This window comes from Oncorhynchus masou, chromosome 18 (assembly GCF_036934945.1).
Source record: "Oncorhynchus masou masou isolate Uvic2021 chromosome 18, UVic_Omas_1.1, whole genome shotgun sequence".
NCBI classification, from domain to species: Eukaryota; Metazoa; Chordata; class Actinopteri; order Salmoniformes; family Salmonidae; genus Oncorhynchus; species Oncorhynchus masou.
In genome coordinates, this window is record NC_088229.1 from 34,474,938 (window position 1) to 34,490,351 (window position 15,414).

At 41.9% G+C, this 15,414-nt stretch overlaps 2 protein-coding genes across 4 annotated transcripts in view; one reads left to right on the forward strand and one right to left on the reverse strand.

Annotated features, from left to right (window-relative positions):
- Nucleotides 1-5,236, forward strand: part of LOC135504459 (thymocyte selection-associated high mobility group box protein TOX-like) — a 135,088-nt gene extending 129,852 nt beyond the window's left edge. For all 3 annotated transcript variants that reach the window (XM_064923077.1, XM_064923079.1, XM_064923080.1), the window contains 4 exons: nucleotides 794-874; nucleotides 2,462-2,833; nucleotides 3,206-3,342; nucleotides 3,740-5,236. In XM_064923077.1, coding sequence (XP_064779149.1) covers nucleotides 794-874; nucleotides 2,462-2,833; nucleotides 3,206-3,342; nucleotides 3,740-3,782 — 633 coding nt within the window. In that variant the 3' untranslated portion in view covers nucleotides 3,783-5,236. The remainder of the gene's footprint in view (nucleotides 1-793; nucleotides 875-2,461; nucleotides 2,834-3,205; nucleotides 3,343-3,739) is intronic.
- Nucleotides 5,237-9,710: 4,474 nt separating this feature from the next.
- LOC135504462 (E3 ubiquitin-protein ligase TRIM35-like) lies at nucleotides 9,711-11,619 on the reverse strand. The gene has a single exon (XM_064923081.1). The coding sequence runs from the start codon at nucleotides 11,408-11,410 to the stop codon at nucleotides 10,127-10,129; it is 1,284 nt and encodes a 427-aa protein (XP_064779153.1). The 5' UTR covers nucleotides 11,411-11,619; the 3' UTR covers nucleotides 9,711-10,126.
- Nucleotides 11,620-15,414: the final 3,795 nt, after the last annotated feature.

Genomic DNA, 15,414 nt, shown 5'->3' on the forward strand with positions numbered 1-15,414 from the left:
ATATTATCCGTGTCGTCGTTTAGCCACATCTCGGTGAAACAAGATTTTACAATTTTTAATGTATCGTTGCTGTGATAGTCTTAATTGTAGACCGTTCAGTTTCTTTTCTAATGATTGTGGTGGTTTACCTACCAATGGTGTGTCAGGGCTTAAGTTCCATCTACCCCACAACTCTTCTCTCCTGGGGCTTACTGGGCTTGTTATTTACAACCCGCCTCAATATACACACAGACCAACATGCCCGCACACACACACTCACACATACCTGCATACACAGGCACGCATGTGCATGTACGCAAGCACACAGAAATGTACACACACAGGCACGCATGTGTACGCACGTGGGTGCACACCACACGCACATGAACACACAATATTATTTTAAACATTACTGATGCACTTGATTGGAGCACGAAGGCATTGACCACATTTATATATTTTTTTGAATTGCACAAACCTTTTGAGTGTGTGATGCAATGTCTATTGTAGCGCTAAAATTGTGGAGAGTTCGAGTTAATTTCTCTTCTATATAAACAATGTTTGGGCAGCAGGTAGCCTCGCGGTTAAGAGCGTTAGGCCCGTAACTGAAAGATCGTTGGTTCAAATCCCTGAGCCGACAGGGTGAGATATCTGTCTGTTTCCTTGAGCAAGGCACTTAACTCTAATTGCTTTGGATAAGAGTGTGTACTAAATGACTGTGGAGGAAGACCTCTTGAAATGATGTAAGGAAAGGGAGACATTTGTGAGTATGTCTGTAGACCTCTTCTCATTTTCCTTCTTCTTTGATTTCCAGGCGTACAAGAGGAGAACCGAGGCGGCCAAGAAAGAGTACCTGAAAGCCCTTGCCACGTACAGAGCGAGTCTGGTTTCCAAGGTAACACTTATGACACACCAGGCTTGCTTAGAGTGATGATGGATTGGATGGAAAATCTTGGCTAATGGCGGGGGAGGGGCTAAAGAAGAGTGGAGGTGGGGTGTTGCAACAATACTGTATACCATGGGGACAATACCTTATTTCCATAGGTTGGGGGTTGGGACAGTTGTTCTGATAGAGGAAGGTCATACTATTCTCTCCCTTATGCACCAAAAGGTATGAAGCTATAAAGCTTTGTTAGAAAGGGAGTTTAGTGATTTTAGTGCATGCGAAGCATACTGTATGAATGCCCTGTGTATACAGTATGTATGTATGTATGTATGTATGTATGTATGTATGTATGTATGTATGTATGTATGTATGTATGTATGTATGTATGTATGTATGTATGTATGCCCTATATGTACACCGTATTCCATTGAGCCAATATCTTTGTCTGTCGTTACATGAAATGTTATTTCTATCTGGTCTGTCCAGACATAGTCCTATGTTTCTCTACAGTTGAGCTATGCCTGTTCATACAAGACACATGAATGGAACTAATGGTTTATTCTTGTTATTGATGCATCCATCATGTCTTCTGTTTCACTGCTTATACAAGAATGTGCATCCAATTCAATACTACACATAATTGGGTTTTTGTTGCATTTTCTCCGCGTGACACCCCACTGCTAATTTAGATTTATGGCTTTCTCCTTTTTGCCTATGAGTAATGGCGCCCTATCTCCGGTGCAGCAACATGGATAGGAAGGAAGGAAGGAAGGAATGGTGGAATTGCATTGTTTAGTGCCGTGTCGCGTTAACAGGCCACAATGTAGCGTCTGGGAGATTCCTTTTGTCATTCCATTTGTTCTCCTGGCACACAGTCTCATTTCCCTCTCTCTATGTGTGTGTGTGTGTGTGTGTGTGTGTGTGTGTGTGTGTGTACGCCCTCTCTCTATTCCCATCCAACTGTCATGGTGTCCACTGATCATTATATGGCGGCACAATTCATACAAATGGGCTCCATTACCCCTGTAATCAACACTGATAGGTGCAGATAAGCAATCTGACAGCTCATCATAGGGTCTGGGTTGGGTGTGGGTTGGGGGGCGGGGGCAAGACGAGGGCTGCACCTGCTCTGAATGATTCACTCACGATATACATAAGGAGCCTATAAGTCGCATGATTACATGACCTGGGTTGCATTCATTAGGGTACGATACAGAAGCAAACAGGCCAAAACAGGGGAGGTACTATCTGAACTTGTCCAATAAGAAACATTGGTTCACATTTTGCGTCACGCAAAATGTTAAAATGTTTTACTATGTTGTGCCCTAATGAATACAATCCTGAATAACACTGACTGGGGCGAGGGCTTGTATACTCGTCTCTTTCTGCTGTGGCCATTGTAGTCAAAGATAATGGGAAAAGTTGAATGAATGTGTTTGACTCATTTATTCCATAGATGAGAGATGAGTTTTAGGGGGAGAGTCCACTCTCCAACAGTATATGAAATCATGACATTTTTTACACATTTACACATATAACTATTTGTGCTTTCTCTAACTCTTCCTACTTCCTATTTCTTTTGTTTCTCCCCTCCAGACCTACGACGACCCCGTCGAACCAAAAAGTGCCCAAAGCAGCCAACCCTCCCACATGCTGCCCCCCAAGCAGCCCTTGTACAGCATGCCTCCGCAGCCCTCCTCCCCCTACGGTCTGGGCCCCGGCTCCTTCCCCCTGTCGGACCTGCAGAGCTTCGCCGGGCCGCCCCGCCATGCCCTGACCCGGACCCTCAGCCAATCCCAGATGCTGCCGCCCAGCATGAGTGCCTCTCCCCCCTCCCCCTTCCAGATCAGCCCGCCCCTTCATCCCTCCCAGCTCGCCCTGCACCAGAGCTCTCTGCGCATGCAGCAGGTCCAGTCACACTCAATGGGGCTCCAGGGGTCTCTGCACTCACCTCCTCTCAGCCAACAGGTTAGTCCTATCTCTGTTCTTTAGTGGTCAGCCCTGTAGTGTTGTGGAAACATTTGAAATAGGTGATAGAGCACTGATATAATGTTTGCTTTCAGGATCTCATAACACCGGGTGATTGGACTAGTATTAATAATAGGAAAAAATCTTAAAGACCATGGTATCCATTCTGATCCTAGATCTGCACCAGGGTTAGGGATCAATTCGAAATGAAGCCAGTGTCCACTTATTCCCCAACTTAAAGTACATTGAGCATTACCCCATTGCCTGCAGTAGATGTGAACCTCTTTCTGTTGGGCACTCCAACCACATTGGAACATTTGAAATGGTAGTGGTTTTTAAGAGAGCACTCTTCTGTTTCCTCTTCTGCTCCAGGGGTTCTCTCACATTCAGGACTACCAGAACAGTGTGGGTGGGTCTCAGTCTCCGGGGGCGCCCAACCCAGGGCATGGACAGAAGCCCGACTGGGATGGCGAGTACTGCAACCGGGACTGTGGGCCCAACCACTGCAGGTGAGCACGTCGTGATAACCTAGTATACTGGGACGAGGAACAGTTTTATCAACAGTGCTTTGCCAGATGAGTGAGGCTTGAGGCTGAGTCATACTGTTTATTCAAAAGCGGTAGTAGTGAAATAACACTTTTCCCTACGCTGTGAGAAAGTCTGACATCCAATGAAGTTTCCCTTTGTTTGACTTAGTACACATTGTTGTATGGAATGTAGGCAGTTGAGCATGCAGCGTCACTGCTCATTCACTTCCACTGCTATGCTAGTGACACACAACTACTTTGCCACCAAATAAATCATACAGAATTGAATAAATAGTTTTAAGACTGTCATTCGATGCTTTGGTTCCTGGACCAACATTTGCCTGTTTTAACAGCATCTTTTCTTTGTTCTCTTCGTCAGCAGTGGCATGGGAGTTCGGGACAAGCCTCTCTACCTCACTTGAAGCTGGTGGACCTCCATAAGTCAAGACTCCAGGGAGTTTTCCAACATTCATTAACAACGTCAATGTATATTTTTCCTCCAGCTTGTTTTTTTCTGAAGGATTTTTAAAATCCCAAAGACTGCTACTACTTCACCTTTTTGCCAAGCACTTAGACTGGACAGGAGCCTTGCTTATTTTTTTCCATGAACGTTCCATTTTGTGGGGGGTTGAGCTTTAAGCTCACATCAACATACCATACACAAACCCCCCCCAAAAAATGTCTGTCTTTGTTTTGACAAAGGGGTCGTTGTAGGTCTGGAGGAGAGAAACACAAGTGTCCCATTTTTCTTTTCTCAGAGTGATTGTAAATATCTACCAAGATGGAACCTGGCCCCCTATGCCCAGATGTGTGTATCTAACCGCAATCCCCTTGCTTTTTACATTATTTTGTCTGGTTATGTGATTTTTGTGCGGGCTAGATTCAGTGAGGGAATACACACTAAATCTGATCCCAGATCTGTTTGTGCTGTCTTTGCAACTTCTATGGTGACAATGGCCATATAAATTGACAAGACAGCACAAATAGATCTGGGACCAGGCTAACTCCTCTCTAATGAAGAGAGAAATACAAAGACTGCAAATGATTCAGTTCCCCAGTTGTTATTGGGGGCTCTCTGAGAGAGAGTGTCTGCGTCTGAAATGCTACCCTATTCCCTATCTTGGGCACTACTCTAGTCAAAAGTAGTGCACTAAATGAGGAATAGGGAGTCATTTTGGACACCCTCTGCACTGGCCTCAGGATGTTACTGGACTGAAGAGGTCAAAGGTGAAACCTCTCCCTTAGTTTAAACCTCTCCTGGTCCAGCGGACCATGCCCCCCCCCCCACTCCCCAACACCACTTGCTAAATGTGAAATGTTACTAAAGATAAAAACATAACAGTGGGTTTTAAAGTTTTTGACTAGTTTCATTAGGTGTTTTAGAATTGTGTTGATTTTAATCTTTATAATTTGATGTGAAATAAATAAATAATGCATTTAATTCTTAAAACATTTTAGTTTTTCACTGTAGCACAATTTAAGTTTCTATGGTATGGTTGCCAGGTAGATATTTCATTTGCGCACAAACCTGCAAAAATGACTTATTTTATTTGTAAAGACAGAGATGAGAGAACCCATTTCCTTTAGTTGAAGAACATGTTTCACAATGTTGTAATGCTATTTAATTCGGTTGACAGATTTCTAATCTATTTATGAATGATATGAAGTAAAGTTTTGGCTTGTTTTCATCAGGGTGCATTGTTATTATTGTTATTATTAAAATTCCATAGTAATTTGAATAATTATTATTTGTACATCACTTCTTCCTGGTGCATTGACCTTTTGTCAGCATTTGGTTCATTGTGTGTTGCAATGCTTCTTTTGTTTTCTTTTGTGTGTAATAAAAAAAAATTAAGTGGAAAATAAAACAGTTTGCCTCTGCTTATAATGTACATGTTCTTATTAGGTTTATCACATTTACATGGTGAGGCTAGCGAGTGAGTGAAAGGCTAGTTCCTCTCAAGGCTTGGCAGCCTCGCGTGATAGCTTGAGTCCAAATTTTTCACCCTTCTGAGATGTGTGCATTTGCACACTGTCTCGCAAGGATTTTACAATGGTGGGAACTTCACCCAATCAATGTTTATACCAATCCTGTATGTTTTGTTATGTGCACATATCAGTTATTTAGATTCAAGTTGTCTGAACCAATGTAGATGTCTTTGTTCACTTAGCATGTTTTCATTTTCATCAGGTTAGACTATGAAGATTAGATGACTATAAGAGTTGATACTGCTAGGCCTAGCTGGGGGAAAAAAAACACAGGCTCTCACTTATGAATTTCACAGATGGATTAGAGTTAGAAAATACATTTAATCTATCATCCCTCCTCTCCCTCTCTCTCTCTCTACCTCTCTACCTCTCTCTCTACCTCGTTACCTCTCTCTCTCTCTCTCTCTCTACCTCTCTACCTCTCAACCTCAACAGACAGGGCGGCAGCGTAGCCTAGTGGTTAGAGCGTTTGATCGAATCCCCGAGCTGACAAGGTACACATCTGTCGTTCTGCCCCTGAACAAGACAGTTAACCCACTGTTCCTAGGCTGTCATTGAAAATAAGAATTTGTTCTTAACTGACTTGCCTAGTAAAATAAAGGTGTAAAACATGATAATATAGTGCCCTCTAGTGTTAGCTTTGGACATGTTTTATACAATAACACCTTAAACAATAACACCTAAAAAAAATGTGTCCAAATCTCTCTCACTCTCTCTCTCTCAATTCAATTGTCAATATAAGGGCTTTATTGGCATGGGAAACATATACTTACATTGCCAAAGCAAGTGAAATAGATAACAAACAAAAGTGAATTAAACAATAAAAAAAATGCACAGTAAACATTACACTCACAAAAATTCCAAAAGAATAAAGACATCTCAAATGTCATATTATGTGCAAATAGTTGGTGTTTTACGTTGCACACAGAGGACATTTTTACCCATCAAAAAGGAACATAAAATTTCACATACCAACTAGGATCAGGCTAAAAAATAGTTATAGAACCCATTGCCCTTTATGGTTGTGAAGTCTGGGATCCGCTCACCAACCAAGAATTTACAAAATGGGACAAAAACCAAATTGAGACTGCATGCAGAATTCTGCAAAAACATTTTACCTCTCTCTCTCTCTCTCTCTCTCTCTCTCTCTCTCTCTCAGCCTATAACTGTAAAACATGGTAATATAGTGCCCTCTAGTGTTAGCTTTGGATATATTTTTTAACTATAATGCCTAATATTGTCAACAGGTAATGTGTCCGAATCTCTCTTTCTCTCTTGCTCTTCTTTCTCTCAGACACACAGCCTGAAACTGTAAAACATGATAATGTAGTGCCCTCTAGTGTTAGCTTTGGACATGTTTTTAAACAATAACACCACATACTGTAAAATCATTGAACTATCTCTTTAATCTTATAATCTTATATCTAATGACACTTGGGACATTTTACAGAAAATACATCATGCATTTATTAGCAGTTACATCAATGACATTTGGCATTAAAGGCAGCATTAATGAAATGCTATTGATGAAAGAAAAATAGATTGTACATTGTATTTCAGTCATGAGTCAATATATAGTTCAGACAAGAGCAGTGATGCTGTACAAAGATTCTGAAGAGCACTGAGTGTAAACACATGTAGGATATTGTTACCAAAGCCTGTAACATTATACTATATAGAGTATCTGGTATATGTACTACATAAGTTTCAGTTTTGTTTCCATTTTACATTTCCCAGGATTTAACAGATTATTTTAGAATAACAGAATATTTTAGAATAAAAAAATAATAATAAATTGCAACATTACAGCATTTCTCACCTATCGAGGAAACAACGATATAAAAAACTAACCTCTCCAATTGAAATTAAGTGAATTTGAAGATGAGGTGAGTGATTAGAATCAAATGACAGTACTGTCCCTCCCACGTTCACGAAACAAGGCTTTCTGTTGCCATTATAATTGTTGAGTTCTCCTGTGTGCCAGCTAGTGTAATCCAATCTAGACTTGTCACTCCATAGTCACACCCAGTTCTGTAAGGACATGTTATTTATTTAACCAGAGAACAAGCAGATCCCTTTAAAGCCTCAAAATTAAGCCCCATACAAAACATTTTTTTTTGGTGGGGGGGGGGAGAAACAATAACACAAGCTTTGTGTAGACACCACAAAATGGTTGAGTGAAGATTTCTGTACAGACAAAAAGGCTCGATTCAATCTGTATCGCCGAATTTCAACACTATACTGTTCTTGAAAATGTTAAGGTCATTTCCGATTAAGCCAACATGTGCAGCGTTTGACTTGAATGCAGTCTCCATGAACACGGGAACATTGCCTTTAATACTCAATCACGCTACAGCGCTGAACTTCAGCTATACGGATTGAATCGAGCCCAAACTCTATGTCGTATCAAAACAGAGATCAGTTGTAATCACAACCATTGTGTCCAATGTGTTGAACACCAGAGTGGTGTACAGGGCCTTAGTGGCTCTGTTCTAACATTTCCCAAACCTACTGTACAGCAAGGTGTGACACAATACATGGGCACTGAACGTGATTCAATCCTCCGATCCAGGCAAAAGTTAAATCATTTGATGTGTCCACCTCAAAGTGCTATAGGAGGGGTGAGAGACAGAGTCAGCGCTGACAAGTCTGTTACAATTGATCTTTTAAACTCCGTGTAGAGTAGTAGAGCATGGAGTCTTTGCGAGTGGAAGAGGTGCGTCAAAATATCGGCATACCTCTGCCTCAAGCCATGTTCTCTGGGTACGAACAAACCAGCATGGACCAGCCTGAGGGACATGACCTCCTGCTCTGTTCCTCCACCTCCTCAGCCTCTGTAGAGAGGAAAGACACAGGCCGTGTGACACAGACCACACCGTCTCCTAGGTTACACAGCCTGGTTGGGCCAAACCTCTGCTATTCAATCATAGAGCAGCGCACGGGACATCTTACTTTTACAGGCGTCGCCAGGATTATACTCATGGTAAACACTGAGAACATTGGCATGAGTAACCTTTAAACGGCAGTTGTCAGCTGTCCAGTACACTGCTCTATAACTTGGATTGAATCGCAGCCTTACTGTTCGTTATACCATGGCATTGTTGAATATTCGTTTCTGATCAGTGGTGTAAAGTACTTAAGTGAAAATACTTTAAAGTACTACTTAAGTAGTTTTTTTGGGGTATCTGTACTTTACTTTACTATTTCTATTTTTGACAACTTTTACTTCATTACATTCTTAAAGAAAATAATGTACTTTTTACTGCATACATTTTCCCTGCCACTCAAAAGTACTCGTTACATTTCGAATGCTTAGCTGGACAGGAAAATGGTCCAATTCACGCACTTATCAAGAGAACATCCCTGGTCCTCTCAACTGCCTCTGATCTGGCGGACTCACTAAACACAAATGGTTTGTTTGTAAATGATGTCTGAGTGTTGGCGTGTGCCCCTGGCTATCCGTAAATCAATAAAAAAACAAGAAAATGGTGCCATCTAGTTTGCTTAATTTATGGAAATTGAAATTATTTACACTTGTACTTGTAATTTTGATACTTAAGTATATTTTAGCAATTACATTTACTTTTGATACTTAAGTATATTTAAAACCAAATACTTTTACTCAAGTAGAATTTTACTGGGTGACTAACTTTGACTTGAGTCATTTTCTATTAAAAGTACTTATACTAAGGGGGCTGGCGAGTCGTGGAACGTGTTTTTCATTATTTTCCATATAACGCCAAGCCCCTATATAAAACACATACTCAGAGGAGGAACCTGTACAAGGTTCATCTCCAGTAAGTGTTCTGTAACAGGGAGATATGTGATCGTTAATGATGATGATATTAGGAAGGTGTTCCCTGGTATACACAGTGTATGTAGCGTACTATGAAACGTTAGGCTCGTGAGCATTACTTTCACAACCACTGGCTAAAAGTATACAAAAGTACAAGAGGATCTCTTTAATGTAATAGAAGAAAACACAAAAGCAAATTGGTGCTCACTATTTCCTGAGGTGAACTGATTTGACCTTTTCATTTGAATTGGTCTTCCATTTGTTATACTCTAAAGGCATATGCTGGAAGGGATGTGATAAGTGTGCTGGGGTATATGTCTAGGGCCCCTATTGCAACAGAAAATTAGAAGTCCAGGTCTCCCCTTCCTGTTTCAGTCCGTTTCCTTCCATTTGGTATCGAATGAACATGACCCAGGTCAAATGTTTTGAGGTTAGCAGCACAGCCCTGAAATCGAACATGCTATTACACTGAGGTTAGAATTCAGCAATGGGAAAAATATACAAGAATGCATGTGTATCATGTCGTACCGAAAGCCACTAACCAATCAAGCAGTCTGAATTCTGGTCACATTTTTTAAATCAACTTTATTCACATCATAACTCGGGCTTTATTCAATCCATATCGCTGAAGTTCAGCTCTATAGAGTGATTGAAATGTAAAGGCAATGTTTCCGCGGTCACGGAGACTGCATTCACAGTAAAAGCTGCATATCCCGGCTCAAGTGGAATTACCTTTAGATTTCATATAGCACTGAACTTCAGCAAAATGGATTGAATCGAGCCCCTACGATTAACATCACAAATCTCACAGACGGGGATTAGCTAAGCATAAATTATATTATTTATTTATTTTCTTAAATTACTGTTCTGTTCAAGGCATTATTTCAAATCATTATCCCAAATGGGTTTTTTTTTCAGCACAAGATTCTATCCTTTGAGTTCATTTTAATAAGTTTCAATTGTAAGATGTGATCACATGCCTCACTGAGATGCCATTACTGTCAGAGACACCTCTGATTGGCAGATATGTATATCAGGGTTGTTGGCACCACCAGCCAGTCCAACAAGAAAGTATGGGTACAGTCTCTCAGCAAACGTGTCTTTATGAGTATAGATGTGTGTCATATCTTTGGGGTCGTAGAAGGACACCTCCCCACTGGTGAAGTCCAGCTGCACTCGGATCCTCTTCAGCTTCTCAAAAGCAAGGGGCTCACCCTTTCCACTTTGATACACACCATTCCTGTTCAGTATAGCCCAGATTCCATAAGCTGGTGAAGCAAGAATCTCCCCCTTCCTATCAATGGTTTCTTTAGCTACTCCCAGGTTCCACTCAGGATGGTCCCCCACCTCCACCTCCCAGATGTGCTTCCCTGAACTGAAGCCCTCTGAGCCCAGAACCTTGGCATACTGTGAGAACCTCTCTGGGTTGTCAGTGATTTGCTGACCTATGTTATTAAATCTCACACTGGTCAGTTTATCAGACACAGAGAGCCAGCGGTTTGCAGTGTTGGGGTTCAGAATCACAGGAGTGAATTGGACTATCTCCTTCATCTTCTCCCACACTCTGAACTGCAGGTTTCCCAGGTGTTTGGCCATGTCGATAAGCACCCCTGAGACCTGCTGTGTACCCGGCAATGTGCTGTTCTGGATGTATTTGTAGCTCACAGGGAATGTGCGGTCGTCTTTCTGCAGGTCCTGTTCAAGAGAAGAGATCTGCTTGAGAATGCTCTCCATCTCGCTGGCAATAGCCCTGCCCTTCTGCTCCTCTTCCTCCCTGAGCGCAACCAGTCTGGCCTCTTCTTCCTCTCGCAGAAACCGGTGGAACGTTTCAAACTGCTCCCTCATCTGCCTCTCTGCGTCCGCACGTTGCTTCTTAATGTGGACCTCCATGCTTTTGTACGTTTCTTGATTCTTTCGAAGACTCTCTAAATTGGATTTCAGTACTTCCTTTTGATGAAACGCAGTCTTTTTCAGTGCTGGCACCTCTTCTAGAGTGCGTCTCTCCAGCTTCATAGCAAGATCATTCTGGCCCATCTTCCTCAGGATCGTCAGTGAGATCTTCACTGCTCCTTCATGGCTGTAGGCGCTGACCACCTTCTCTACGGTGTCCTCCCTGTCAGCGTTCTCCAGACGGCTCTTAGGAATAGGAAACCAGCCATCTAACATGTTCTTAGTCAGTAGATACTGAAATCTCTTCAGCTCGCTTGAGACCAAGCTATCCAGAGTGTCCAGCAGCAGCTCATGGACAGAAGCAGGAGTTGCCATTGTAGATTATCCAGAAGCTAAAATACAGTCAATAAACTTTGATCAACTTTACAACCTTCACTTTTAACAGCTGCGCTTAGAATTTACAGTTTAGATGGTATGTCCTTGTAATTGTTTAGTCTCTTGGTATTTGTAAGGAGAAACATTCCAGTTGTGTGTCGCAGTGAGAGTGAAAGTTATAAACAGTCTCTGTAATGACTTCTGATGGAACAAATCTATTTTCACTTTCGACAGCTTTCTTCCTGTTAGACATAGGTGGGAGGGGCTTCTAGGTTGTGCTAAACTTTCATGTTTGACTTTATTTCCCTTTATGCAGCACATACCTTTACCCACACACTGTTTCTTTATATTATTTATTTGTGTTATATATGTATACATACTGTTGCTATACCGGGGCGGCAGGTAGCCTAGTGGTTAGAGCATTAGGCCAGTAACCGAAAGGTTGAACTGACTGAATCCCTCAACTGACAAGGTAAAAATCTGTTGTTCTGTCTCTGAACAAAGAAGTTAACCCACTGTTCCCTGGTAGGCTGTCATTGTAAATAAGAATTTGTTCTTAACTGACTTGCCTAGTTAAATAAAGATTCAATTTAAAAAATACTATAGTTATCATACAATGTTGACGCTCCACCTAGTGACACATTAACCTTCTAATGCTGCCTGAGGAAGACCTTTGGCCGAAAGGTGTGGCACCATGCATAGCTGTGTATCCAAGTGTTGGATAGATGCCACATCTTTTTCATTATGGCTCCTGTGACATTATGAGCAGTGCCATTGAGGGCAATCTCCATTTTAAAGTACAGTAGTCAATGTCTTCTTCTTCTAGTTCTCTAAGTTTATTGACAGTCGGTAGACAAACTGAAGGGTGCATACCGCCACCTAGAGTGTGTTGTCTGAACAGGCATGAAGCCATGATTAGTAAATTACTGCCAGCTACAACTATCAAATGTTTGCTCAGGGGGTTGGAATTATGTGATCCTTCCTTAAAGGGGGCTGAACTCGCTGATTTTGCTTCGTTTTTATCACCCCCACGTTAAGAAATGCTACAGTAGAAGCCAATCTAGAGTTTAAGTAGCGCTCGTTGGAGACCTCACCAGAACAACCGGGAGGTTTGCCTTTGTACTTGCCCGTCGGATAGCACACGCTTTGTCACATCCTGATCTGTATTACCTGTCTTGTGCTTGTCTCCACCCCCCTCCAGGTGTCCCCATTTTCCCCATTATCCCCTGTGTATTTATACCTGCGTTTCTGTTTGTCTGTTGTCTAGGCAAGCCTACCAGCATGTTTTTCTGTACTCCTATTGCTATAGTTACTAGTTGTCGCGGTTCCAACCATTTCTGCCTGCCCTGACCCTGAGCCTGCATGCTGTCCTGTACTTTTCTGACTCTGACCTGCTTCCGAACTTCTGCCTGCCCTACCCATGAGACTGCCTGCTGCCCTGTACCTGTCGAACTCAGACCTGGTTACGAACCTATGCCTGTCCTCGACCTGCCCTTTGCCCATCTCCTGTAGTTTCATAAACTACTCTGTGTATTGAACCTTCTGTTTCCTGTGTCTGCAACTTGGTCATTTCCTGAGTTGTGGTAGTTTTGGGGCTTTTTCTGACTAAAGTACATTTAACCAATTTTCTGCCTATGGTATTAGGCCTAAGGAAATGGCGTCCATTGAGAGGGCAAGAACAAGATGTATGTTAGGAGAAGTGCAGTATTATCAAAAGGAGATGTATAATTGGAGTAAGTATGAGGAATGGAGGGAAAAAGAGAGGCAGAGGTCGAAGAGAGGGAATGAAGAGGGTGAGCTTCAATTGGAAAAAAGGGGAGATGGTTTGTTGAAGAAGAATGGTAGCAAGTGTAAGCAGAGTGAGCTGTACACCGGATCAAAGACAGGAGGAGAAATGGAAGTGAATGACGGTGAAGTATCAGAGGTGGTAAGTTTGGTGAAGTTCTCAGAGTCGGGCTTTTGCACCGAGGGTCAGGAAAAAGATGAGTCTGTGACGGGAGGAGTGACTTTTTAGAAAAAGTGGACCCTTGCCTTTTTAGATGTTCCATTTGTGTTTTCAGGGTGGGTGAAAACAGAGTTGGGTGCTGTGGAATCAGTGAAGGTAACCAGAAGTGGTCTTGTGATAATTATGTGTTTCTGCTGGTCAGAGGGAGCAGTCGCTCTGCGTTAAACATGGGGACAAGAGGTTTTGTTTTTGTTTTGCTCTCATGAAAAGGGTGCCATTGAAAGGAGTGATTACTGGGGTAGCAGTAAATGTGAAAGTTTACCAACTGAAGGGGAAGATTCCCAGTGTTTGATGCGCGTCCTTTGGTGCGACGCAGACAAGGTAGCGTGACTGTTAAAACAGAAGAGTCGTCTGTTCTTTCAAGTTTTGATGTTGAGTCTTTGCCTGACAAAGTGATGTTAGGATATAGAAGTTATCCCGCACAAGCCTTTGTGTCGAATACATTACGTCGTTACAGGTGTCAAGCTTATGGGCATGAGACAAAATAATGTGTAGCATTGGGGTAAGTAGTGGTATGTGTTAATTGTAGGGGTGCCCATGGAGCTGAGGATCAGAAATGCCCAGTGTGAGAGAGGCAGGTTGAGGTTACCAGGGACAGAATAGTGCAGAAGTTGTGGTATGCTGAGGCAGTGAAGAAAGTAAAGGAAGATGGGTCAAGGGGAGGGATCCTGAGAGGAGTGATGTGAGTAGTAGATCTGTACCAGTACAGAGGGAAAGGCCAACAAGTGATATATACTTCAGTATGACTGGATATTTAGCATTTATAGCAATGGTTATCAACTATACTGCAGGGATGTAACAAAAATCGCAGAACATTGAAGTTGTGGTGGCAGCTGCCGAGAAGTATTTGAGTGTACAAGACTTGACGTCAGAAGAGCTACAGCGTGTGTTGAGTGGTGGTGTCCTGTCCTTTCAGGCTGTTGGCCGAAGGGAGGACTAGATTGACTTAAATAGTGGGGTGGTGGGTTTTAGTGAGTGTAGAATTAAATGGTTGGGTATTTGTTGATATATTTTATTTTTTAAATAAAAATATAAGGGAGTTTTACTCCAGTCTAGTAGGTGGTGGCAATACAACATTTATTGGATGCCAACTGCTGTTAAACCCTATCGAATAAGAAACGAACGGGAGTTATCTTGGGGGTGTGGTTTAATCAATGGGTTTGATGTGGATGTTATGTTCACTATTAGGTGATTGGCAGTAGGAAGCCATCTACTTAAGTTTTCGAGATGATCGATCTCTGTGGACGAGGAGCTGGTTTTTACATATTGTGTATATTTATTTATTCTGAAAATATTTCAGTTTGTTGGCACTGTCAATTCTTGCAGATGTTATGTTCGCTAGATGGACAGGCAAATGCCGCCGCCTACTAAAATGTAAACCAATTCAAATTTGTGTACTATCCACGGTAGTATCTCTGCTGATCACGTTATCCGCATCTAAGGTAGTAGACTGGTGATCTCCATTCATCAAACTGCTATCAGGTAAAGTCTTATTTAATTTGTATTTAACTAGCTATTTAGATATAGAAACATGATACCATCAGTGCAAGCTGTAAAATGACTCTCAACTTAGAACACAGCAACCTTAGTAATGTAGCTAGTTAGCTAACTACTGTAGTTACATGTAGATCTGTTGCTAGCTAGCAGGAGCAGAAAGCATTATAACGAGCTAGCTTGTCATTCCGGGACAATGATCGTTTTAGCTTTCAGATTACTCCAAGTAATAATTTAGGACTACAAAAATCTATAGGACAAGTAGTATAAATATGCTCCAGTCATCAAGGCAGGACCCACTTATTGTATTCCTACTGACAAATAAGAAATAACACATTATCCCTGTCAATAGTTGGAGTAGGATGATTGCAGAGCTTTCAGGATGTTAATTTTCGAGCTACAAACGACATTCCTTTGCTGTGATTTATTTTATTCATTCTTGTCTCTCACTTTTGTCTCACATGACCTATTCAGCTCTCCTGTGTCCTGCTCCCAGAGATCAACC

Coding starts and splice junctions, on each gene's coding strand:
- LOC135504462 (XM_064923081.1), bottom strand. CDS start 11,410: ATGGCAACTCCTGCTTCTGTCCATGAGCTGCTGCTGGACACTCTGGAT.